This window comes from Syngnathus acus, chromosome 13, assembly GCF_901709675.1.
Source record: "Syngnathus acus chromosome 13, fSynAcu1.2, whole genome shotgun sequence".
In the NCBI taxonomy this organism is placed as follows: Eukaryota; Metazoa; Chordata; class Actinopteri; order Syngnathiformes; family Syngnathidae; genus Syngnathus; species Syngnathus acus.
Window position 1 is genome coordinate 2,581,656 of NC_051098.1, and position 27,183 is coordinate 2,608,838.

At 41.1% G+C, this 27,183-nt stretch overlaps 2 protein-coding genes and 2 long non-coding RNA genes across 10 annotated transcripts in view; 2 read left to right on the plus strand and 2 right to left on the minus strand.

Annotated features, from left to right (window-relative positions):
• myo18ab (myosin XVIIIAb) overlaps positions 1-7,839 on the minus strand; it is a 183,696-nt gene extending 175,857 nt beyond the window's left edge. For all 7 annotated transcript variants that reach the window (XM_037268375.1, XM_037268374.1, XM_037268371.1 and 4 more), the window contains exons 1-2: positions 7,692-7,839; positions 2,973-4,054 (exon numbers count right to left, since the gene is read on the minus strand). In XM_037268375.1, the coding sequence (XP_037124270.1) occupies positions 2,973-3,971 (999 nt within the window). In that variant the 5' untranslated portion in view covers positions 3,972-4,054; positions 7,692-7,839. The remainder of the gene's footprint in view (positions 1-2,972; positions 4,055-7,691) is intronic.
• A 784-nt stretch (positions 7,840-8,623) lies between these two features.
• Positions 8,624-8,992, minus strand: LOC119132923. The gene is made up of 2 exons (XR_005100009.1): positions 8,957-8,992; positions 8,624-8,824 (listed from the first exon to the last, which is right to left on the minus strand). It is a non-coding gene; the product is annotated as an uncharacterized LOC119132923 (long non-coding RNA).
• A 6,375-nt stretch (positions 8,993-15,367) lies between these two features.
• On the plus strand, positions 15,368-21,141 carry LOC119132873 (galectin-9-like). The gene is made up of 8 exons (XM_037268459.1): positions 15,368-15,468; positions 16,149-16,237; positions 17,216-17,423; positions 17,506-17,625; positions 17,699-17,845; positions 18,924-19,012; positions 20,197-20,353; positions 20,679-21,141. Exons 1-8 carry the CDS (start codon positions 15,436-15,438, stop codon positions 20,823-20,825), a joined length of 990 nt encoding a protein of 329 aa, XP_037124354.1. The 5' UTR covers positions 15,368-15,435; the 3' UTR covers positions 20,826-21,141.
• Positions 21,142-21,933: 792 nt separating this feature from the next.
• Positions 21,934-22,641, plus strand: LOC119132909. The gene is made up of 3 exons (XR_005099995.1): positions 21,934-22,189; positions 22,300-22,358; positions 22,571-22,641. It is a non-coding gene; the product is annotated as an uncharacterized LOC119132909 (long non-coding RNA).
• The last annotated feature ends 4,542 nt before the right edge of the window (positions 22,642-27,183 follow it).

A 27,183-nucleotide genomic window follows, 5' to 3' on the forward strand; every position in this document is an offset into this window, starting at 1 on the left:
GTGAAACCTGTACTTACGAACATCTATACTTTCGAGATACAATACGGAGCCTCAAGGTTTTGTGTCTCCACTTATAAACCAAATTCGACATTTGAACCCGTGAGCAATGTTCCCTCTAAGCTGCGCGCGTGCGCAATCGCGCACTGCCCGCACATTCTCAGCGCACAAGAAAATCTATCCAGCGCATAAACAACATTAACATAACGTATTAATTAATATTAGATTATAATATATTATTATAATATATTATATCAATTATAATATTATATTAATATTAGACCTAATCTAATTAATTCGCCCAATAATATTGTTTTTTTTGTTTCTCACTCAGTGAGTGACAGGTGTCCAGCCAATGATACGATACGGTTCACTTACGGTACGAAGCCAATCATGGCATTGACGGTGCTTGCGTCTGGGCCCTGCCTATATGCGCCGTGCAGGTTAGCTAGCAGGTTAATTGATGCTAATACAAACCCCGCATCATGGCGAAACGAACAGGCAGCGATACATCCACTCACCAAGCCACAGTAACAAAGAAATGCAGTTCTTTTAAGATGGAATGGCTGTCGGAGTATGTGCAAATTGAAGAAAAAGCGGTGAAATTGGGTGAGATGTTTTCTTTTTCAAGTGAGAAAGGTCTACTTAGATGTGAGGAGCTAAAGGAGATCTCACAGCTTGTGGATATTTGTGCTACATTTCAAGCTTCCAGTGCCGACTGTGAAAGAGGATTTAGTTTAATGAATCATATCAAAACAAAATCCAGAAATCGTCTTGAAGTGACACATTTGGACCAGCTGATGCGCATAAAGTCAAAGCAAGAAGCAGACAAAGCCATCAACCTGGACAAAGTGTACAACCATTGGAGAAGTGAGAAGGACAGACGTGAAAAATAAGGTCAAATTTAAGTCAGATTTGTGCATATTCTAGTGACGGTTATTAAGATTGTGTCTTTATGGATGTTAATCATTAAATGTTGTTACTATTAGATCATTTATGGGTAGTAGAAATGCCAAGAAAAACTGTGTAATTAGATATTTTACAGACAAAGTGTTACAGGAATTTGCACTGTATCACAACCTACAGCACAAGTCATTGTGCAAAATGTGAATGTTTTAATGTGAGCAAAATGTTATGTCTGAAAGGTGTATATGTCTCATATCTTCCAGAACAGGACCCTCAGCCAGGCCAAAGCAGGACTCTTCCCATGGCCAAAGCAGGACTCTTCCCATGGCCAAAGCAGGACTCTTCCCATGGCCAAAGCAGGACTCTTCCCATGGCCAAAGCAGGACTCTTCCTATGGCCAAAGCAGGACTCTTCCCATGGCCAAAGCAGGACTCTCACATACTGTATAACATCTACACATCCCATTTTTCAGATTTTTGTCTCTTTTTAAGTGGACCAAATTACTTATTTAAAAATAAAGCATGCATATCTGATGTTGCTCACAGTAGTCCTCAGTTTGCTCAGGGAGCTTGGGTGTATGCCCAGATACATGAAAAATTAGAGGGAACATTGCCCGTGAGCGCCTGGTGACGTTGTGACGCGTGTGTTCATGCCTCTCCCCTTTGCTTGACCACTTCCTGTGATTGTCTTGGCATGCGTTTGCATAGTAGTGACAAATTCATCCATAGTTAAGCCGTAGTTTTTGTAGTCAAACAACTGCTAAGAAAGCTAGTGCAAAAAGCAGTGATCGTAGTCAGAAGCGGGTGTAGCGAACTTAGAAATTAGGCACGTTACATGATTCTTCCACCCTCCCCCCCTGAACCCCGTCTCTCAAGCACCTATTCCTATAGCTGGTCGTCATTACTTTCAGAAAATTAAGTTCGTAAAGTAGAGGTTTCACTGTACTTGGTTTGTCAAGAACAGATGCCGTTTCGAGAAACTTGCCATGGATGGTGTACATTGCATTATACTTAGAGTGATGACCATAAAGCTTCTCAAACTGACACTGAACTTCAAGGATCAAAAAAACTTAATTAAGTAACTGTGCTCCAATCTCAGTTGGCTAGGAAATGATATGCTGATATGATATGCTTAGTGATATGATATGCTTAGTTAGCCTGGCAAACGCTAATGACCACAGGTCTGTCCAAATTATGCCTGAAACGAAATACTAAAGTACCGTATTGGCCCGAATACAAGACGACCCTGATTATAAGACGACCCCCTCTTTTTCAAGACTCAAGTTTTAAAAAAAGACTTTTTGAACACCAAATTCAATTTTTATACAGAAAATAATTACAGTACGTCTGAAACAAATTATTATAACAAAATATTCAAGAGAAAAAGCATGTTATTTTGCCTCATTCATGCAAAAACTGTCTATCACATCTTAATATCTGAACATTTAAATATGTAATCTAAAGTGCAATCACATTTGTAAATGAATGGCTTTTGGTTTTTGAAATGTAAGTAAACCTACTGTTTCTCCATTTTTGTTATCTCTTCTCTTATTTTTTTCTCTTTTCTTTCTTACCGCTATTTTTTATTTTTCTTCTTCGTGCTACCGCTACTTTTATTTTTATTCTTTGTGACAGGGATTCACTTTGGCCTGGGGAGTTAAGTTCAGCATTCGCTTTAAAGATATATAATGTCTAGACCCCGAATGTAAGACGACCCCCACTTTTCACTCTTCTTTCAATGCAAAAAATATCGTCTTATATTCGGGCCAATAGGGTATATATTGACTTTGGAGACACAATATTTGTCCCGTGACAACATGGTGGCCCATCTGCACCCATGACACCAGGGGGAAAATGCAGGTGACAAAAAAGTAGGAGCAGAGACTCCAGCTGGCAGACAATATGGGGACTCAACAGGACTTTATTTATGAAAAGATTGGGTAAAAAGATCAATATGCTCCTCTGAGGCACACAAAGCTGATGCCGCGCGAAGTATATTATTAGGCAAAGGTGACAGCAGCACAGAGGTTATAGTTATGCAAAATTAACAGTAAAGTTCACATGTCTAACCTGACTCCGAAGTTCCTCTGTGTTCCTTAGCCAACAGCAGCTCAGCTCACTCAGCTCCAGGATTGGCTGCACTTTCAGTCGTACGGTGTCACCAGATTGGCGGATCATCTCAACAATTTCATCCCGGCTCTTGTTCTCTACATTGCGGCCATTTATCTCCACCAGTCTGTCTCCTGGCACCAGACCAAGCGCCAGATCCTTTGTGCCAGCACCAGGCTCAGCAAAGTGAACTACCCGCCTGTAGACTCCACCGTCCGGGCTGCAGTCCAGCATGGTAGTACGACGCAAAGAAAATCCAAAATCGCCTGTGTTGCGACGCTGGAGTATCAGCTCACGTGTCTCAGGTGGTGTTGGGGCAACAACAGCTGGTAGATGTAATTGAGCAGGGAATGTCTTGTCAACGACCTCTGGAATGGAAAACTGTCTGGCAATGGGTTTTGCAGTATGTTGGTTGAGGCTATGTTTGCGCAACATATTGAAGACTTTGCTCTCCACTTGTGGAGAATCGGAGTCCTGGCCTGATGGGGTGGAACATTCTGAAAGGCTCTCTTCCTTGCTTCTTTGGGAAAAGGAAAACCGCTTTATCATTTGTCCCATCTGTGAGGAGTTTTGTTTGGCCAGTGAGCCAAAGTGAGCTACGCGATCTCGTACAGAATTGCGATGATCCTGACCTCCGCCCTCACCCTTCAGGTCATCAGTGGAGCTAGCAGCGCTCAGCTGCTCATCCAGAACCATACTGCTTCTGTTGCTCAGGCCGTCTGATTCAATGTCAGTCAGAGTGAGTTCCGAGCCGCTCGCCACTTTGATAGGAATTGGGTTGGAGATCTCCACCTTGTGCTTGGACTCACGCTTTGCTTCTCTTTTCAAGTTGAAGAAACCTCGCCGCATGCTCATCTCCTCCAGGCTTCGCAGCTCTGCCGCAGACATTCTCTCCTTTTTGTCTTTCTTTTCCTTCCTTCCCGATTCCCTCTCCTTATCCTTTTTCATCAGATTGAACATGTTGCTGTTTCCTGCCAATATGGCTTTGTTCTTTTTCAGAGAAAGATTCCACTAATATACTTTTATCCAGCCAGGACAAGTGCCTGAAAATAAATAGAGACAAAGACAACTTGTAAATATTGTCAATGCTAATGCTAAATGGCTTCACAATCACTGAAGATCCATATTCCGTTTTCTGGGTCACGGTTTTTGGCTCAGTTCAGTATACGCTGACTGTCAGCAAAATTAATACATTCTTATATACCGTAATTTTCGGACTATAAGTCGCACCGGAGTATAAGTCGCACCAGCCATAAAATGCCCAAAAAAGTGAAAAAAAACATATATATGTATATAAGTCGCTCCTGAGTATAAGTCGCCCCCCCACCCAAACTATGAAAAAAACCGCGACTTATAGTCCGAAAATTACGGTACATATACATTCAGGTTAAAAGTCAAAAGAATGAGGCAGTCTGAAAATTGATTGACATCATTGTGACAGTCTTGAGGAGGGAGGGAGGGAGGGAGGGAGGGAGGGAGGGAGGGAGGGAGGGAGGGAGGGAGGGAATCCTTGATTGAAGGCCATGTGAAACAATTGCATATGGTGCACTAGTTAGCACATCCGCCTCACAGTTAGGAGGGTGTGGGTTCGATTCCACCTTTGGCTCTTCCAGTGTGAAGATTGCATGTTCTCCCCGTGCCTGCGTGGATTTTCTCCGGGCACTCCAGTTTCCTCCCACATCCCAAAAACATGCTTGGTAGGCCGATTGAGCACTCCAAAATTGCCCGTAGGTGTGAGTGCGAGTGCGGATGGTTGTTCGTCTCTGTGTGCCTACTGCCCGATGACTGCTGGGATAGGCTCCAGCACGCCCGCGACCCCTGTGCCGCCCATACAAAGACATACTGATGAATATTAATAAATAGAAGAGACATAAGTATTAGCATGATAGAATGGTAGGTTCCAAATCTATACCTTTAGGCAAAGTCATACATTACATCAGTCTGTCTCTACTGTGCACCCCTACTTCTATCACTATTTCTCGAACAGGGTGCCATGGCACCCTAGTGTGCAGAGAGAGAAAGACAGGGGTGCTGCGAGAACTGTCCCTTAATTTGTCAGAAAATTGTTATTTATTAGTTACAAAATTGTCTTTGGTGATCCTTCTATGTGAATGGCGAACAGTTGAATGCTCTTTCATTCGATAGCAGAAATAACAATAAACCTGTGGATCAATCTATTGCAATTCATATGACAGAAATAGGTCATGGCTTTCAGCGAACGTATCAGCTTAGTATTCACTTAAACAGACACTAATTTCATATTGAGTTCTTAAATTTTTGAGTAAATTGACAGAAGATCATCATTATTCCACTATCTTGTGCCATTTTATATTTGACAGTGCACCATTAATTTTCCTTTGCTCAAAGGAAAAGTTGGGTACCACTGCTCTGAATTATGTCGTTGCTGTGACTTTCGGTCCGTCCCATCAAGGACCACCACAACTAGTAATTAGCATGAATTCTTTGGCACAGTTTTTAAGCCGGATGCCCTTCCCATTTTTTGTGGGTTTTAGCGGCCATGAACTGAATTCACAGAGTCTGTATTAAAGGCAGCAGCATATACCGTTACACCACCGGTATCTGTCAGGATTCAGATCTACCTGTTTTTAAAAAAAAAATAAAATAAAAAATAATAATAAATCCTTTCCTCCATGTCATGTTTTGATGTCAAACCAAAATGTTTCCAGTCTATAGCAAGAAAAAAACCTTTAGCCTCACTCTCCCTGTACTTTTGGACAAGTGCGCCCTAGTTTAAACTGCACTTGATAGACGTAGATTGGTGCTAATTGCAACATATCCATCCATCATCTGTACTGCTTGTCCCCACGTCGCGGGTGTGCTGGAGCCTATCCCAGCTGTCAGATTAGGATACAATACCGACCAAACTGGGAGTGGGCGCCGTTGTGTGGCAGCCTTATGAGAGCCTGTTGAGTTGCGCTTATACCATCTGTGTGTCTTTTGTATACCCACTCTGTGGTATGGATACTGCTAGGGCTTGAATTTCCCCACCCCTGGGGATCAATAAATATTCAATCAATCAATCAATCAATCAATAAAATGATTTCAGCATCTATCCTAAAAACTTGATTCTAAACTTGTAAAAACCTCATTAAGGATGTGGCGAAGTCAAATCTACCTCATCAATGAGCAATTCGCAGTAATTTGTGTCAGCCATACATATTGGCACAGCCAGTTACAAACCTTAAACCATTACACATTATCATGCAGTGCCTGTTTTTTTCAACTGAAAACTGCCAATAAGCAACTAAAACCTGATGAAGCGAATAGCTACGGTATTGTGGATAGGGATCCAAATAAAAGTCCACAAATCCATTTGCACCACTTTTACAGTTTAAGTCACACCACATCAAAGGACGTACAGATAGTCATTTAAAGTATGTCTATGTTTCGGAGGAGCCGAGCCCTCTTGCCCTGCAAAACTAGGAATACTAGTTAAATGCTGACCCACCATATTGAAGGAGGAAATGTGGTAAAAACAACAGCATAAATAAATGAATGTGTTAAAAAATTGTAAAGTATTGTTTTCATCCAGTTACACTGTAGAGATTTATGTAAATCTGCCTCTATTGCAGCATAAAAACAAGTAATCTTTTTAACTGACAAAATTTCAAAACCGAATCAGGAAGTCATCACAGACATCCTTAATTAAAGCAGACAACCAACATGTAAGTAGCCTAGTAAATGCCCTTGGGAGAGCCTTTCCATGAGTAAAACACATTCTTGCCTCTACTTGTAGTCTCACCATAGAAGAAAAAAAAATCCGGTTGAGATTGTTCTTCCAGATACACAACCATCCTGTCACATACCAACCATTCGTGACAGACACACACACAAACAACAATCCCAGAGTTCAGCGGATGTACTGTACAAATATTCATAATGACAAGTACACAGCATTTTTATTCCTTATGTTTGATTAATCCCTGTGGTTAACCGATGCTTATCATTGCATTATTTTCCAGTAGAACGGTGTGCTTTAATGTTTATGTTGGAGTGGGGGTGGGTCAGGAGTATTTTTTTTTTTTTATTCTCTTGAATCTTTTACCCCACCCAGGCCAACAATGCATAACACAATTAGGCAAGAGTCTCTCTTTAATAAACTCGACATTAACCCAGCGCCTGCTGTTCGTTAAGCTCTCGCCTATTTAGCTACTTAGTGAGCTGCAGGCAAAAGGATGCCAACACCTGGTACGCACAAGTAAACAAAACGACATTGTTGATTTTTCTTTTTTTTAAGGACCACTGTGTGCAATGTGCATGCAACCAACGGTACACAAAGAATGACAGCGCTAAAGGTGTAGCCTTTCGGCTATGTTAGCTAGGCCAGCTACTGTAGGTAGGGACTATTGATGAAGCACAATAATGTTAAACAAAACCCATTTCATTGCAGACCAACAAGATCCACAAGCAAAGTCAGTATCTTAGTGACAGTTTTGTTCAACTTTCAATGAATAAATAGGATAGGCTCCTAGCGTGAGTCAGTAAAGTCACTGTCTTAGTTTCTGTCCTCTTTTTTTTTTTTTTTTTTTTAAACCTGGAACGCATTGAATTGTGAACATAATCCAGTCCGCCTGCCCAATACCATTGCTCTACACTGCTGCCTACCGAAATGCCTGCTCCCTACGCACAATTCGTACATATCAAAGGCAGAATACTCACTGTTGTCTTCAGCAAACTGAGGAGCGCTCGTAACCCGTTCAAGTGTGCAGCTCTGAAGGTAGCCTGGCTTGTAGCTAACTGCTTACCATCGGTGTCTGCTCCCATTGCACCAGCCTGAGCGGCCAACGGCTGACACCTGCTGGACAAGACTAGTATACTGGACTGGACAACAGTGTTTCCGAACAAAGATGGATACTGAACAGACATTCTCTGTTTTCAAAAGTGCCAGACTCCACAACAACGAGTATCCCAATGAGTCAGAACTGTAGCAGTATTGTGTTGAAATCTGCAGGGCAATGCCGTTTAAATCAATTTCACTTCACATTTGCATTTCTGCCCTGACTAAATCACAATAGTCACATTCCATGAAGGAGGAGCTTCCCCAGCTCTCGTCTGTCACAGAGGTAATGTAATATGACTCTCAACCTTTGTGAAGGAGAAAAAACTGTTGCTAAGGGGTGTCATAACAATGCATCTCACATATCACAGGTGAACAACCTGCTGTTTGGTAAACCACATAGAAAGAATCATTTGATGAGAGCATATGGTGGGTACAGATTCTATTTTTAAAAATCAGGATGTAAGGAATATATTTTACAAGGCCAACACTTATATAAAATATGTGTGGGCAAAGAAATTTGAGAATTAAAGATTAATGTGACATTTAGACGTTAATAAGTTGTTAAATACTCCCCATCTAGTAATAGTCTAGTTACTAGACTCTAGTACATACTAGTACACCGTATTGTAGCAGTAGTAGTAGTCGATAGTATTAATAATTTATGTGTTGTGTGATCTTCAATGTATACAGTATTGTTTCAATCATTTCTTTAGACCAGGGGTCTGCAACCTTTATTATCAAAAGAGCCATTTTGACCCCTTGTCTGCCAAAAAAATATTGTAGGGAGCCGCACAAAATAACAGACCTTGTAAACTTTTAAACGTTCTCATCTTTTTTTTTAATTCTAGCTGTTATAACCACTGAATACAACAGAAAGTAGCCCACTTTAAAATAAAACATTTAGCTGAGCTTTAAAAATAAACATAAAATTAGGACCGTCCTTGATTAGTCCATGTCAGTGCTCTCTCGTCCTCTTCGGGTTTTTTGCTCAGCCAGCAATAAACTGAAGCACCTGAACATATAAAAAAAAAAATCTACATTAGCTCGGAGTCTGATTTTTTGTCCAGGAAAAGTAATAGCTTATTAAATTATGATCACTTCACTGGTTCTTTTATCTCAAACAAAATATTTTATGTTGCATTACCTGACATGTTTCGACTTGTACTTCCGCCTTCATCAGAGTGTCACTGGTGTGGTTGTGACGCGTCTTTATCAGCTGATGGAATGGCATGGCTCACCTGTCAGATTTGACAGGTGAGTCACGCCCTCTGCTGTCCGTTCACCTCTCCAGAATGCTGTTCCAGGTGGTAGAGAGCATGTAGGCTCCCTCGTCCCTGTTGATGGTCCTCGGGCCCCGCTTGTGGATCTCAATGGCCTCCCTGATCCAACGCTGATGTTTGTTTTCTTCGGTGCGGATGACTCTGGCCTTTTCCCAGTCCATGATGTGATTTTCTCTTTTGCAGTGGTCGGTAATGGCTGACTTGTAGTGTTCCTGTTCTGCTTGTTGTTTTATTGCTCTTGTCTTGTTGCTGTCTTCTTCTCACACTCCTTTTGTTCTGTTTTTCTTGTGATGAAGTTCCTCCCTGTCTCCCCGATGTATGATTTATTGCATGATTTGCATGGGATCTCGTTTATAGAGTTGCATTTATTTTCCGGGTTGACTCTGTCTTTTGGGTGAACCAGTATCTGACGGAGTGTTGTGTGTGGTTTGATAGGTGTGTTTATGTTGTATTTTTTCATGGCTCTTTTGATGCGGACCGTAATTCCTCTCACATACGGCAACGTCACCATTCCGCTGAGTTCTTGTTTCCGTGTTTGTTTTTTTCTTTCCCCCTGTGTTTTGTATTTTTTGTTTTTTGCCTGTTCTGCACCTTTGGTTATTGCCCATTGTGGATACTGACATTTTATGAGTGCGTGTTGTATGTGTTTTTCTTCCCGTGTTATGTCCTCCGGGTCGGTGATTATTGTAGGGCGTTCGTAAAGTGTTCTGACTACTGACAGTTTATGTATAGTGGGATGTTCTGATGTCCAGAGGAGGTATTGGTCGGTGTGTGTGTTTGAGATAAAAGAACCAGTGAAGTGATTAAAGTCCCAATGATCGTCACACACACATCTGGGTGTGGTGAAATTTGTCCTCTGCATTTAACCCATCCCCGTGTGATTTTGATCCATCCCCTGGGGGAGAGGGGAGCAGTGAGCAGCAGCGGTGCCGCGCTCGGGAATCATTTGGTGATCTAACCCCCCAATTCCAACCCTTAATGCTGAGTGCCAAGCAGGGAGGCAATGGGTCCCATTTTTATAGTCTTTGGTATGACCCGGCCAGGGTTTGAACCCACAACCTTCCAGTCTCAGGGCGGACACGCTACCACTAGGCCACTGAAAAGCACATTGAGGTATATGCTCACACCTGGGATCGAACCATGATCTCACCGAGTGAGAGCCCGTGTCACTAACCAGTCGGCTATTTCGACCTAAGTGATTAACAAGTAAAAACAAAATGAACTTAGTACAATTATTAAATTATGTTTAATTCTTACCTGTTTAATGTGACTTCTGTGTCTGAACTTCGCTGCAGATCTTCCCTATGTCAGGACTGTAGAATGTGACTTTGATCTTCATACAAGCCTGTAGGCTCTCATCTACGAGGCGGGAAAGGTGTTTGTTCTTTATGAAGTTCATTTCATCACACAATTGCTCGCATAAGTACCGTTTTCTTCCGTGTATAATGCGCAAAATTTAACTAATTTATTGTCCTAAAATCTGGGGTGCGCATTATACATGGGTACAAATTTTGTTAAATTTTTAAAAAAGATTTTTTTATTTTTTTTATTTTTTTTAAATTTTTTTTTTTTTTTTTTAAGAAAATCATGGTACAACAAAACCAACAACAGGACTGACCGACAATAGTGTGTTTGTACTGTGCTCTGGTCATTTCGTCAAAGAAGGGATAATAGTCCTCTTCTCTTCTTGACTGACAATGAATGTGATAGTTTAATACAATCAGCAAATAACAAAATGCGTATTACAGGTAATATTTTATTTCACAACACTTTGCCTTGTTCCTTTCGTCTCTGCTGTTCACTTCAAACACGCTCCATACGAACGCAATGCTCTCGTATCAGACTGCTCGTTTGCTGTCACAATGTACCCTACACAAATCCGAAACATTTGTTGCGGCTCCGAGTCACGACGAGGGGCAAGTTTTGGTTTCCAAGGGTGTTTTTATTCCTCTTCAACGTCTCTCCCATACAGAGCCGCCTTTTTCACATGTCCGCACGTCACTTTCCTCTCTTTTCATCTGATCGCGGTGGTGCCTTTATGGGCAGTCGGAGAAATCAACGCCAACAAAAAAAAAAAACATCCAGCCTAGTTAAGACCATACCAAAGACTATAAAAATGGGACCCATTGCCTCCCTGCGTGTGTGACGATCATTGGGACTTAAAAAAAAAAAGAAAAAAAAAAATATTGGGTGCGTATTATACATGGGTACAGGCTTTTTTCCAGCATCAACATGCCATTTTTAGGGTGCGTATTATACATGGGGGCGCATTATACACGGAAAAAAACGGTATGTTGAGCCAAAGATGGACAAGACTCCAAATGCATACTTTTTCATGTTAATATACGTGTCAGGAATGGCACTCCATGTTTCAAAAACAAGTTTGGCGGGGTGGGGTAGTTTCTCCATATCACTCCATTTGTGCTCTTTAATGGGCGACTTCTTCAATGTCCGCCGTCAGTGATTTGAACTTATTCACCCATAAATCTTTATCCACTATGTTGGCCAGTTCAATTTCTAGATCAGGCTTACTTACTCCGGTGAATGTAACTGTGTTCAAAAGTCAAAGTCAAAGTCAAAGTCTGCTTTATTGTCAATTTCTTCACATGCCAAGACACACAAAGAGATCGAAATAACGTTCCCACTATCCCACGGACAAGACATAGTACACAATATACATACAAGTAAACAACACAAAAAAAATAAAAACAAGAAGGCACAAACAATGAATAAATAAGAGTGATGAATAAATAATAATAAACAAGCAGGGATGGGTCGATGTCCAGCGGTGTGACAGGGAAAGAGCATACAGGTAAGCCAGCGTCGTTGGCGGTGAATGCAAATCAATAAGTCCACGCTGAATTAAACTCTCTATTTCCTTCCGAAACTTTCCTTTTGTGGGGTTTTTTCATGGCTATTCAGGGTTCACAACTTCGCACACAACTTCGCACACAGGTTCGCACGGGTTCACACAATCTAAAAGCTGCCAGCAGGTAAAGGCGCGGGATGTTGACGTTGATGTGACGTAGCCTATATTTTGTTGACAAATTATGAATTAGAAATAGGTCTAGCTTTTTAAAAATTGGATCGTATCAACTCAAACTCCAAGATAACTGCGCAACAAAATAAACTAATAATATGTGAATACAAATGAATTAAGAAATACTCTTTATTTATGTTCATTTTTTTAGTTTTTGTCAAGGCCAAAGGGAGCCGCTATAAGGAGGCTGAAGAGCCGCATGCAGCTCCGGAGCCGCAGGTTGCCAACCACTGGCCTATGCAGTTAGACAGAACTGCTCTCTGTCTTTATGTCGCTGTTTAAGTGTTCAAACACTGTGGCTATATTAACTAATTTCTGTAGTTAAGCTGATGTATTGAATATCTAGTGTTTTTTTTCATCTGTCTGTAACGTCGTGTTTAAGATGAACAAAACGGCTTTGAAAAGAGACCTTACGGAGGCTACGAAAAAAGGTTCTCCAGCCTTATGGCAGGGGGTGCTAGTGATCCCGGGATGCTTCATGCGCCTACCTGTAGAATAAGAGATCTCCATTTCAAATTTGCAACGAGCAACTGAGGAGCAGTCGTCCATTGATTTCGTTTTACATTTGGGGTTTCCCCCCCCCCCGTTTTTACATTTCGTTTTACAATGGAGGATTACATATCCACACGATTTTCAACTCTGGATTTTCGGTCGAAGCAGGAGGTCATCAGTAAAGGAAGAGCAACTCCGGAGTTAAAAGGTTTGATTCGGACAACGGGACTTCGGAACGGAGCGGTACGCACGATCGAAAACAAGTTTTTGATTCCATGTGCTTTATTGAGTGTTTTCTTATTTACATTTCAAAAACCAGAAGCCATTCATTTACAAATATGATTGCACTTTAGTTTACATATTGACATGTTCAGATATTAAGATGTGATAGACAGTTTTTGCATGATTTGAATGAGGCAAATAACATGCTTTTTCTCTCAAATATATTGTCATAATCATTTGTTTCAGGTGTACTGTAATTATTTTCTGTATAAAAATTCAATTTGGTGTTCAAAAAGTATTTTTTCAAACTTGAGTCTTGAAAAAGAGGGGGTTGTCTTATAATCAGGGTCGTCTTATATTCGGGCCAATACGGTAATATTTACAAAGCTGCGATTGGCTGGGAACCAGTTCAGGGTGTCCCCTGCCTATTGCCCAGTGACGGCTGGGATAGGCTCCAGCACGCCCGTGACCCCCATGGGGACAGAACGGTATAGAAAATGGATGGATGGATAATATTTACAAAGGTTAAAAAAAAAAGAATTTGAAAAAACACCAAACAAGAGGGGTGGGGAATCCAGTCACACTCAAATGACGAGATATTGGTCGCAATGCTCCTGTTATCACAAATGTCAATAAACTTTCAGTTGATCTTTAACCTGAAGGAGTCATGCGCCGGTGCCACGCCCCCCAATCAACAGGATCACTATCACCTGTTGCGGGCTCATTGGGAACGCTATATTAGCTCGGCCAGCGCTACAACCCTTGTCAGCTTGTCTCGTGATGTCCTTTTGCACACCGGTCCTTGTAAGCTTGACTCCCCGTTTCATTACAATTCGGTCCTTGTCCTGTCTGTCTAGTTCAGGGGTCGCCAACCTTTCTTAAACCGAGAGCTACTTCCTGGGTACTGATTAAGGCAAAGGGCTACCAGTTTGACACAGACTTCTGAAATAGCCAATTTGCTCAATTTGGCTTTCACTATGTGTTATTATCGTCATTTCCAGTTCACATGTAAGCGTGATTTTAACAAGAATAGCAAAAATACAGTCAAACATTGGTTTTAGACCACAATCCGTTCCAGAAGGCGGTTCAAGAAGCGAATCGGTCGAATTCCGAATCTATTTTCCCATTACAAATAATGGAAAAAAATTTAATCCGTTTCAAGAAAAAAAAAAAAAAAACGCCTTTTTTAAGCATTTTTTCATTTGCGCATATTAGTCCGATCGCGCAACTGCAGCGCACCGCCGAACGCGCAACCGTAGCGTGTCGCCCACCGCGCAACTGCACCACGCTGGTCGCATTATTGTGACAGAGCCGTCACTGAAATTTAGAAAATATTTTTAAAGTCCTGATGTACTTTCCAAAATTTAAGTGGACCTAAGTGTGCAGGGAGCTTAATTTTGTCCGATCGCGCAACTGCAGCGCACCGCCGAACGCGCAACCGTAGCGCGACGCTGGCCGCGCAACCGTAGCGTGTCGCCCACCGCGCAACTGCACCACGCTGGTCGCATTACTGTGACAGAGCCGTCGCTGAAATTTAGAAAATATTTTCAAAGTCCTGATGTACTTTCCAAAATTTAAGTGGACCTCAGTGCGCAGGGAGCTTAATTTGGTCCAATCGCGCAACCGCAGGGCGCCGGACGCTCACTGTCGCATTGCTTTAAGAGCGTCTTTGTGTTTTAGGATGGCTTTACTGCTCCCACTTGCTTTCTTTGGAGGAATGATTAGGGGTTAATACAATCCTCAAAGTAACGAAAATATAATAACAACGGAGTCATAACAACGGAGTCAGTCGGCATCCGGGCCACGCGGTCGGGTTTTCTCGGGTCCTCCCGGCTCATCTCGCGAGGTTCGACCTCCGAATTTTGTTCGACAACCGAAGCAAAGAAAATCTCGAATTTTTTGTTAGAATTCCGATTTGTTCAAGAACCAGGACGTTCGAAAACCGAGGTTTGACTGTAAAATAAATAGATGCAGCTCACTGACAAGTGCCGCTATTTGAGCTAATTTTAGAACAGTCTTGCGGGCGACTCATGCGGTCCTCACGGGCGACCTGGTGCCCGCGGACAACGTGTTGGTGACCCCTGGTCTAGTTCTACCTTGTCAGTCCACAGTTGCTCTCCTTGGAGACCACCCGTCCGCATCCAGTCCACGCCTGGCTTACCATCAGACTACCCACACCCGACGAGCGCAGCCTCGCTCGTTTCCCGCTCCAGCTCTCCACCATTCCCCTTACCCTCAGCATTAAAGTCTGCTTCACCCTGCATTTTGCTGTACTGTCCGATTTCTCACAGAAGGGGGCCACATATTACGGCCAAAGGCATATATCAGACGGAACATATCTTACAATTTAATCAGATCAGTTACATACACATAGGTTTTTTTATATATATTTTTTATCCACAAAAGGAGTTATGTCGTGTCGCCTCACTCACATCACATCACATCCTTCCTGAATAAAGAATCGTTTAAAACGCCAGCATGTTGAGTACCGCCCACTTACACAAAATCAAAACTTTTAAGCGGAATTGATACTTGAACAACAATCCTCACCACGACACAAAAAGCGAACTCGACTGTACACCGCCTTGTATGATGGCTTTCCCTCAGCAGTTTTATAATCCGGTAAGAGTAATAGGCTTTTGTTTGTTGAATTTATTTTGCTCTGACACCAGTCTTTTCTTGTGAAGCATTTGAGAGGAGAGGGAGGGGGTTGGAATTTGTCCCGTTACTCAAGGGCCTGGCTGTGTCAGCAGTCGCTTCTCCTCGTTTGAGTGTTTTAACATTCAGTTACGTACTCACTCGGTTGTCTTTGCGCGCCTTCAGCAGTTTAACAGTTCGTGACTGACTACAGTGCTTATGAAGTAAGTGTCGGGTTGCGGCAGAAACAGACAGCAGGCATACAATTACGGAGTTTTCGAAGTTACAAAGGTTGGGAGAAAAAAAGACATGTTTTGTTCCGCATTTCATACGTGACATTTATTATACCTCTCAATCTACCTAATTATATAGAACAAAACAGAATCTACCCACTGAACGTACGGTTGCAGTTTGGTAGATAATACCTAAAGGGAGGGTAAAATGAACCAACATTGGCACTTATGTGATAGAACTGTATTAAAAAAGTATCTCAGTGCTACAATTTCCCGCTGAAAAAAGCGATTTAACGGTATTTTAAAACACAGGTACACATACTGACGCCCACTTTTGTTTGTTCACTACGCAAATGTTAATGCGCAGCCTTGTGCATCATTTTTTTGTTTTGCATTTTGATTTATTTAATCCAGAAACCGTTCTCCTTATAGAGAATTCCCTTCACTGGTTCCATTAATGGTGGTCTCCAGGTGGGCAAATCCATCACCATCAGTGGATGGGTCCAACCTGGAGCTGACAGGTTAAACCAGGGGTGGGCAAACTTTTTGACTCGCGGGCCGAACTGGGTTCTAAATTTGGACCGGAGGGCCGAACCAGGAGCAGATGGACGTAGTGTTTGTGTGAAGTAATATAAGCGACCTGTAAAGGTCATTGCATAAAAGATTTTGGCCTTTAGTAGGTAGTAAAGCATGGATATTCCAAACAAGTTTTTTGAAAACAAATGCATTTATTAACAGCATTAAAAAAAAATCACTAAAAAACTGCTATCAGTGATTCTCATAAAATACGACACTATTATTATGAATAACAGTCTCCATCACTTCAGTGCCTGCAGGTCAGATTAATGAAAAATGTTTATCTTATGAGATCACATCAAACTCTTAGGAGAGATCCGTTTACCTCGATCTGTGACGGGTTGATGTGGCTGAACGTCACGTCGCGTACGTCGAGCCAAATTGGCCACTCTTTTAACATTCGGCACTCACTTCTTTTCTTCGGGCCACTCATTTTAATGGAAGGATTCCAGGGGAATGTTTGTGGGTGGCTTTAGCGTAAAACTGTATCTGAAAGCTCAGCGAGCGAATTACAAGAATGCTGTCGTCACAGCCCACGCTCTAAATTCGGGACTGATACAAATAGAGCGCGAGTGCGCCATGTCCGTACTACTGAGTACGTACGTACACGCACTTGTGAGTGTGCACCGAGCTTTCTGACACGGCTTCCGGTAGTAAATGCGCAGGCGAGCGGTTCCCCATCTGGGAAACGCAGTCATTGCAGGCAAAATGACAAAAAAAAAAGTTTAATAATACAATTAATTCAGGGTTGGCGGGCCGGATTAAACGGTCCCGTGGGCCGGATGTGGCCCGCGGGCCGTAGTTTGCCCACCCCTGGGTTAAACCCTCTCCTTATTTCAGTATCTGCATTTTCAGCGATAAAAACACAGTTGTACAACCAGCTACGTAAAAGCTTTGTCAACTGCTATGGTGTTGCTTTTTAGGTTCCATGTGAATTTACAGTGCGGCTCTAATACAAATGCGAACATTGCGCTCCATTTCAACCCACGGTATGACAGTCTTCCTGGCTATGTTGTTGCCAATACCTTCCGCAATGGTCGTTGGGGTACAGAAGAAAGAAAGCAAAACTTTCCTTTACCCACTGGCTCTGCCTTCAACCTGCTCATCAGAGTCACCAGCGATTCCTACCAGGTTAAAACCTTTTCATCATAATTTCGGCAAATTTGTCCCTGCAGTACAAAGTAGTTTATAATTTCATATTTTTCGCCTCTAGATGAACATCAATGGCACTCACTTCATGGAGTATAAACATCGTATTTCATTTTTCCAAGTGAATACCATCGCAATTGATGGAAAAGTGGACATTTCCTCCATAACCTTCAGTAACCCAATGGTAACAACATGATTAAAAACTCGTAAATTTACTAAAGCAATTTTGAGTCTAACCACTTATGTATTGCTTTTAGTTCGCTGGACAGCCAGCATTTCCTGCCCAGCCCAGATTTCCTCCTCAGCCCACCTTTCCTTCACATGTAACATATCCAAACCAGGCAGGATTTCCACCTTGTCCAGGATTCCCCCCGCAACCTGGATTTCCATCACAACCAGGATTTGTTCCCGCATTCTTTGTGAGTCTGTTAAAACTATTTTACAGTCATGTACAGCAGAGTTGCACACACAATATTAAAGTACATTTGTAATAGTATTTTTTGAGACAGCGGGACATCCAAGGCTTGTGTACTGTAGAAAGTGTTACCGTTGAATAATGACAATGAAACAAAAATTCACTTACCGTTTTTTTCCGTGTATAATGCGCAAAATTTAACTAATTTATTGTCCTAAAATCTGGGGTGCGCATTATACATGGGTACAAATTTTTTGAAATTTTATTTTTTTTGAATTTTATTTTATTTTTTTTTAAGAAAATCATGGTACAACAAAACCAACAACAGGACTGACCGACAATAGTGTGTTTGTACTGTGCTCTGGTCATTTCGTCAAAGAAGGGATAATAGTCCTCTTCTCTTCTTGACTGACAATGAATGTGATAGTTTAATACAATCAGCAAATAACAAAATGCGTATTACAGGTAATATTTTATTTCACAACACTTTGCCTTGTTCCTTTCGTCTCTGCTGTTCACTTCAAACACGCTCCATACGAACGCAATGCTCTCGTATCAGACGCTTGCTCGATCACCTGCTCGTTTGCTGTCACAATGTACCCTACACAAATCCGAAACGTTTGTTGCAGCTCTGAGTCACAAGGGGCAAGTTTTGGTTTCCAAGGGTGTTTTTATTCCTCTTCAACGTCTCTCCCATACAGAGCCGCCTTTTTCACATGTCCGCACGTCACTTTCCTCTCTTTTCATCTGATCGCGGTGGTGCCTTTATGGGCAGTCGGAGAAATCAACGCCAACAAAAAAAAATACATCCAGCCTAGTTAAGACCATACCAAAGACTATAAAAATGGGACCCATTGCCTCCCTGCGTGTGTGACGATCATTGGGACTTAAAAAAAAAAAAAAAAAAAAAAAAAAAAAATTGGGTGCGTATTCTACATGGGTACAGGCTTTTTTCCAGCATCAACATGCCATTTTTAGGGTGCGTATTATACATGGGGGCGCATTATACACGGAAAAAAACGGTAGCTTGTTATTCTGTTTTGCTGACTACTGTTATATGATTATAGAGTGTTCCATACAAGGCCATCATCAGTGGAGGATTTAAGACGGGACGACTCATTACTATCCAAGGAACTGTTCACCCTAACGCCACAAGGTTAGCCATTATCAGTTAAAAAGCTTCATTTTTTTAACAAGTTAAAAGCCCAAAGACAGCTGCGATAGGCTGATGAGGATTAGTGGTTTAGATTAATTGTTGTGCCTATCTATCAGTGTTGCGAAAGTTCTTTTTCTACATGAACTAGTTCAAAGTTCAGTTCACAAATTTTAAAATTAATTTGATCAGTTCATAGTTCATAATTGGAATTTTATGAACTAAGTTCATTGTTAAATAAATGAAAAGTTCATACTAGTTCTTTTGTTTCCCCAAACAAAAAAGAAAACCTGGCATCCTTGAACAAAAGTGAACTGCGGTTCAAAACTATTCATTGGCCCCAAAATGAGTGCGTACTATGACTATATGTTTAATACAGTATAGAATTACACAGAAATTTTGAATCGGCACTAAACTCACTCTGGAGAATGTTTGGCTTTCAATTTGTTTGGATATTTAAAAGGGGGAACAAACTTAACGTAACTGTAACAAATCAGGCAGAACGACCAAGAGTGTCACGCTTTGTTTATTGAAATGAGGGAGAGCGGAAGTGGAAAGCGGGTGCTTTGCAGCGCAGCGTGGCAGAAGGGCGAGGCGTTGACGTAGTCGAGAACGGGCAGTAGGTCGCACCAAAAAGCGAGCAGGACATGAGGCGAATTTGTGGTCTGAGACGAGCAATTGGTTGGGGCAGGCGGTGTTCGGGCGTAGTCAATCAGTTTGAACGGGCAACAAGGTTGGCAACTGAAAACAACCAAGGCCAACAGGCACAAGGAACCAACAGGTGTCAGGCACTGGCAAGGACTGACTGGTGTGTGGGGTTTAAATAGGGGAGTTGATGAGCCGGGAGCAGGTGTGGTGATCAGTAAACAAAAAATAGGTGTCAGGCAATGAGCGCTGATTGCTCTGGGGGTGTGGCTGTGTCCCAAGTAAACAGAAGCAGGGCGCTGACCTGGGTGCTCGGAGAGACAATAACGCTTTTGCTAAAGAACATGTAATGTTTTAGTAAATGTCATTGCATTTCAATAGAACAATTATTTGCTATGTAAATGGAGAAAAAATCCAGTAAGATGTATCTTGTATGACTTTTGGACCATGACAACTCAAAGTGACCACTCAGCAAGGTGCCTGAAAATCAGATTTATGATAACCTATGATGTCCATCAAATCTTTTCCATTTTTCATCTCAGATTCAATGTTAACCTGAACCATCCCATTGGCATTGCTCTACATTATAATCCACGTTTCAATGAGAACGTTGTGGTTCGAAACACCAAACACGGGGAAAAGTGGGACTCAGAGGAACGTGATGGTCCAATGCCCTTTCACAAGGAACAGCCTTTCACGGTATGTTACTCCATTGTTATCTGCCCATAGCTATTCCATCATCTCTATTATACTGTATGTCATGTGTCATGTAAAGTCACATGATAGCACAGTCACTTCTAGCATTAAAATATGCTAAATTGGACTGTCTTGCATGAATTATTATTATTATCTTTAAGTTGAATTTGTAAAAATGTATAGAATACTATCACTATTATTCATGCTCCTTATTTACATTTGCCATCTCAGTGGTGATTTGCAATCCACTCCAAGTTATTTTGTTCTTATCTTGAAAATAGAAATTTGACTGTGTAACAACAAAACTGTGTTTGTTTTTTTTGTTTAGCTAACCATCTGTTGTGAGAAGCATTCCTTCAGGATCATGGCGAACGGAATGCAAGCTCACACCTACAGGCATCGTTTCACTCACCTGCAGCACATTTCAGAGTTGGAGATCGACGGTGACATCAGCATCACCTCAGTTAATGTGTAGGGAGATTCACGAAAAGCGGTCCCACATCCCCAGCGATGCCCTCAACTATCATTTATTGTTCTCATTTATTATTATAATATACATAATTAACACAGATCATATCATACACTGTACTATATCATAACATTGAGTAAAATATGTTTGCTAAATAACAAAAAGTACAAGTTTATTGAACTCTGTTGTGACTTGAAGCTAAAAAAGTAAAATAATAATAATAAGTTGATTTTTCAATAGTTTCACTGTTAATCTAAGTCCATTAGGGAAGGTGACTTGTTCCTATTGTTCACCAATTTATTTGTACAATCATTCATTTGTGGCAAATTTAAAATAAAGTGTGATTTGATTCAGTTTGTGTCAAGTTAAAGAGAGAGAGCGCGAGCGAGAGAGAGAGAGAGAGAGAGAGAGAGACGAGAGAGAGAGAGAGAGAGAGAGAGAGAGAGAGAGAGGCTTATTAGCAGGTTGTCGGTTACCCTAGTACAGGGGTCTGCAACCTTTATTATCAAAAGAGCCATTTTGACCCCTTGTCTGCCAAAAAAATATTGTAGGGAGCCGCACAAAATAACAGAACTTGTAAACTTTTGAAAGTTCTCGTCTTTTTTTTTTATTTTAGCTGTTATAACCACTGAATACAACAAAAAGTAGCCCACTTTAAAATAAAACATTTAGCTGAGCTTTAAAAATAAACGTAAAATTAGGACCGTCCTTGACAAGTCCATGTCAGTGGTCTCGTCCTCTTCGGGTTTTCTGCTCAGCCAGCAATAAACTGAAGCACCTGAACATACAAAAAAAATCTACATCAGCTCGGAGTCTGATTTTTTTTTCCAGGAAAAGTAATAGCTTATTAAATTAGATTTAATTCTTACCTGTTTAATGTGACTTCTGTGTCTGAACTTCGCTGCAGATCATCCCTATGTCAGGGCTGTAGGATGTGACTTTTATCTTCATACAGGCCTGTAGGCTCTCATCTACGAGGCGGGAACGGCGTTTGTTCTTTATGAAGTTCATGCTTGAGAACAATTGCTCGCATAAGTATGTTGAGCCAAAGATGGACAAGACTCCAAATGCATGCTTTTTCATGTTAATATACGTGTCAGGAATGGCACTCCATGCTTCAAAAACAAGTTTGGCGGGGTGGGGGAGTTTCTCCATATCACTCCATTTGTGCTCTTTAACGAGTGTAGCCTTCTGACGGGCGACTTCTTCAATATCCGCCGTCAGTGATTTGAACTTATTTACCCATAAATCTTTATCCGCTATGTCGGCCAGTTAAATTTCTAGATCAGGCTTACTTACTCCGGTGAATGCAACTGTGTTCAGCAGGGATGGGTCGATGTCCAGCGGTGTGACAGGGAAAGAGCATACAGGTAAGCCAGCGTCGTTGGCGGTGAATGCAAATCAATAAGTCCACGCTGAATTAAACTCTCTATTTTCTTCCGAAACTTTCCTTTTTTAGGTTTTTTTCATGGCTATTCAGGGTTCACAACTTCGCACACAGGTTCGCACGGGTTCACACAATCTAAAAGCTGCCAGCAGGTAAAGGCGCGGGATGTTGACGTTGATGTGACGTAGCCTATATTTTGTTGACAAATTATGAATTAGAAAAAGGTCTAGCTTTTTAAAAAATTGGATCGTATCAACTCAAACTCCAAGATAACTGCGCAACAAAATAAACTAATAATATGTGAATACAAACGAATTAAGAAATACTCTTTATTTATGTTCGTTTTTTTGTTTTTTTTGTCAAGGCCAAAGGGAGCCGCTATAAGGAGGCTGAAGAGCCACATGCGGCTCCAGAGCCGCAGGTTGCCGACCCCTGCCCTAGTATAGTGAATTTACTGCACATTGTACGATAAACATTTAAAAATTACTGAATGCTTATGTCGACCTACTGACGTGTGTAGGAACAAGCACTTAAGCACTTTATTATGTTTATGCTTTGTTGGGTTACTTACAGCCATTAAATTGAAGTCAGCGAGCAACCTCACAATTCACGTCATTTCAGTCAATCAAATCAGTCGCTCACTTTTCAATCCAGCGATTACCACTTGTCTCCACATGGGGGCAGGCTGGCTTTGGAAGTCTGCGAGGGAGGGATTGATTGTGGTGGGAGGGATTGACTCTGGTGGGCTGGACTGTTTCTGGGGCTGCTCCACCTTCGTGGTTCTACAGCGAGCTGTACTTGGATAAGTTATGGCAATGACCAAGTGTCATACTCTCAATCCAATGATAGTTGTTCTTTGGTGATGTTTTATTTTGGCTATGATAGCATAAGGCTGATACATTTTGATCATAACGTGGATGTGTAGCTATAAAATGATTTGCACTTTTTGTTTTAAATTGACAGTATTCTTTTCACTTTTCCAAGTACCGTAATTTTCGGACTATAAGTCGCTCCGGAGTACAAGTCGCATCAGCCATAAAATGCCCAAAAAAGTGAAAAAAAAAACATATATAAGTCGCTCCGGAGTATAAGTCGCATTTTGGGGGGCAATTTATTCGACAAAATCCAACACCAAGAACAGTCATGAACGAGCAACAACAGGCTAAACGACAGGTATGCTAACATGACATAAACACACCTGTGTTGCTAAATCCACGGAGGTGAAAGAGAGCTCCATAGAATAGGACCGGGCGTGCGTAAAAGCCATAATAGTTTTTCAAACCTTCTGTGTCACTCCAAATCCTTAAATCCTTCAAACTCTTCGTCCGCCGTGTCACTTAGAAACAAAGCCGCTAATGATGCCGGTAGTATGTGGGGTCCTTCGTCATCTTCGTCATCCCGTGATCAATCTTTGTCCTTTATGTAAACAACCGCCGCGCCACGCCGCGTCGCGCTGCTGACGTCACTTGAAATTCAAATTACAGTAATCCCTTGCTACATCGCGGTTCGTTTATCGCGGTTTCACTTTTGAAAAAAACCACATATAAGTCGCTCCTTATTATAAGTCGCCCCCCCACCCAAACTATGAAACAAAAACGCGACTTATAGTCCGAAGATTACGGTAGTGTTAACTTATGTTGTTCAATGATGGGTTTATCAGTTTATAAAATAGAAAGCAAATTGTTTCAACAAAAAGGTGAAAATGTGTCAAGTGAGAACTTTCCCCTTTTTTCAACCAACAATATACCGTTTTTTTCCGTGTATAATACGCAAAATTTAACTAATTTATTGTCCTAAAATCTGGGGTGCGCATTATACATGGGTACAATTTTTTTTAAATTTTTTTTTTTTTAATTTTTTTATTTATTTTTTATTTTTTTAAGAAAATCATGGTACGAGTATTGATTTATGTATTGTTCTCTTCTTGTCATGTTGTGAAAGGATGTGGGTTGAATAAATACCGAAAGAACAATAGTGTGTTTGTACTGTGCTCTGGTCATTTCGTCAAAGAAGGGATAATAGTCCTCTTCTCTTCTTGACTGACAATGAATGTGATAGTTTAATACAATCAGCAAATAACAAAATGCGTATTACAGGTAATATTTTATTTCACAACACTTTGCCTTGTTCCTTTCGTCTCTGCTGTTCACTTCAAACACGCTCCATACGAACGCAATGCTCTCGTATCAGACGCTTGCTCGATCACCTGCTCGTTTGCTGTCACAATGTACCCTACACAAATCCGAAACATTTGTTGCGGCTCCGAGTCACGACGAGGGGCAAGTTTTGGTTTCCAAGGGTGTTTTTATTCCTCTTCAACGTCTCTCCCATACAGAGCCGCCTTTTTCACATGTCCGCACGTCACTTTCCTCTCTTTTCATCTGATCGCGGTGGTGCCTTTACGGGCAGTCGGAGAAATCAACGCCAACAAAAAAAAATACATCCAGCCTAGTTAAGACCATACCAAAGACTATAAAAATGGGACCCATTGCCTCCCTGCGTGTGACGATCATTGGGACTTAAAAAAAAAAAAAAAAAATAATTGGGTGCGTATTATACATGGGTACAGGCTTTTTTCCAGCATCAACATGCCATTGTTAGGGTGCGTATTATACATGGGGGCGCATTATACACGGAAAAAAACGGTAAGCCTGATCTAGAAATTGAACTGGCCGACATAGCGGATAAAGATTTATGGGTAAATAAGTTCAAATCACTGACGGCGGATATTGAAGAAGTCGCCCGTCAGAAGACTACACTCGTTAAAGAGCACAAATGGAGATATGGAGAAACTCCCCCACCCCACCAAACTTGTTTTTGAAACATGGAGTGCCATTCCTGACATGTATATTAACATGAAAAAGTATGCATTTGGAGTCTTGTCCATCTTTGACTCAACATACTTATGCGAGCAATTGTTCTCAAGCATTAACTTCATAAAGAACAAACGCCGCTCCCGCCTCGTAGATGAGAGCCTACAGGGCTGGATGAAGATCAAAGTCACATCCTACAGCCCTGACATAGGGAAGATCTGCAGCGAAGTTCAGACACAGAAGTCACATTAAACAGGTAAGAATTAAATATAATTTAATAAGCTATTACTTTTCCTGGAAAAAAAAATCTGACTCCGAGCTGATGTAGATTTTTTTTGTATGTTCAGGTGCTTCAGTTTATTGCTGGCTGAGCAGAAAACCCGAAGAGGACGAGACCACTGACATGGACTTGTCAAGGACGGTCCTAATTTTACGTTTATTTTTAAAGCTCAGCTAAATGTTTTATTTTAAAGTGGGCTACTTTTTGTTGTATTCAGTGGTTATAACAGCTAAAATAAAAAAAAAATTCATTAAGTCCTCCCATGTGGTTCTGGGATTTTTGTTCAACTTTCTTGTGATCATTTTGACCTTGAGATCTTGTGTGGAGCCCCAGATCAAGACCATTATTTACCAAATACTTTTTTTCCCACTATAATTTGCAAATAAATTCTTTAAAAATCAAACAATATGATTTTCTGGATTTTTTTTCCATTTTGTCTCTCATAGTGTGTCTCAAGTGTACCTATAATGAAAATTACAGGCATCTCTCATCTTTCAAGTGGGAGAACTTGCACAATTGGTGGCTGACTGAATACGTTTTTGACCCACTATGTGTGTGTGTGTGTGTGTGAGTACACACGCGCACACACACACACACACACACACACACACACACACACACACACACACACACACACACACACACACACACACACACACACACACACACACTCACACATACACACACACATCCCCGTCACCGATCATTGCGACTTCAGGGATAAGACTGTGTAGGTACAGACATTTTAATAGAACAATTTAATGGGGAACTTGAAAGCGGAGGAAGATTATTATGATTAGTACCAGTAAAAAAAAGATTCTTACATGGATGGCTTGATATTTACAAGAATAGCTTCAGGACCATACATGAGATGTCTGTCTCTGTGTTGTCTCAGTCTGGTCACAAGATTAATTTGTGTTAAAAGTGAAAGACAAATACATTGCTCCTGAGGATTTGTCTTCCTGAATATCACTGTTCATTTGTTTTTTACTCTTACTGGTGGCATTATTATAGATTCCCCTTCAATTTGACATCAATTTCAATACAAATTCTAAATTCTGCCTTTCAATCTGTGTCACAGTGTCAGGCGGCTGGCTTCAGATGCCAGGGACTAGGGGTGAAATCCTGGTCAAGGCCAATGGTAGCACCCATTTGGGTCCCTCGGCAAGACCCTTTTACACTTCGGGTGGGTTGCATCAGGAAGGGCATCTGGCGTGAAAACTGTACCAAACATCACACGAGTAACATCATACGACCCCTGACTAAAAAAGGACTAGCCAAAAGTCAAACAACAATCTGTGTCACAGTGTGTATTGTATGCATAACTTTAACCAGTGTAATTGTGGACTTCCTCTTTGGGAAGCTTAAACTAAAATTAACAATTAACGAGATGACTGAACCTTGTAATAGCTTGCAGAAGGTTCTGAGTCCAGATATCAACTTTAATGTATTCAATTACTGATACAAAAGACATAACGTTTTGCACAAATCCTCTGTAAATCTCCCTATAATTAAAAACAAACAAACATACATCTCAAAACTATAAACACTTATCATACATATGCATTTTTTTTTCACAATTTAAAACTGTCCCTAAATTCTGGTACAGGTTTTCCCAAGAATAAGGAAATAAAGCACACTTTTATCCCCTACTTTTAGCATTGCATAAATACGCTTTTTAGATTAGGTCTATAGGTCTATATTTAAGTGAACTCCTCTGCTGCAAGTGTGACAATCTGAGGACAATTTCAGCTATATTTAGCAAACATCTCAATGCCTCGAGCAACCCCCCTGCCGTCATATTATTTTTTTTTTTTCAAAAAAGTTACGAGCATCAGCAAATCATCACTGTCAGGTGTACAACTGTCTAAATGTGGTCATTTT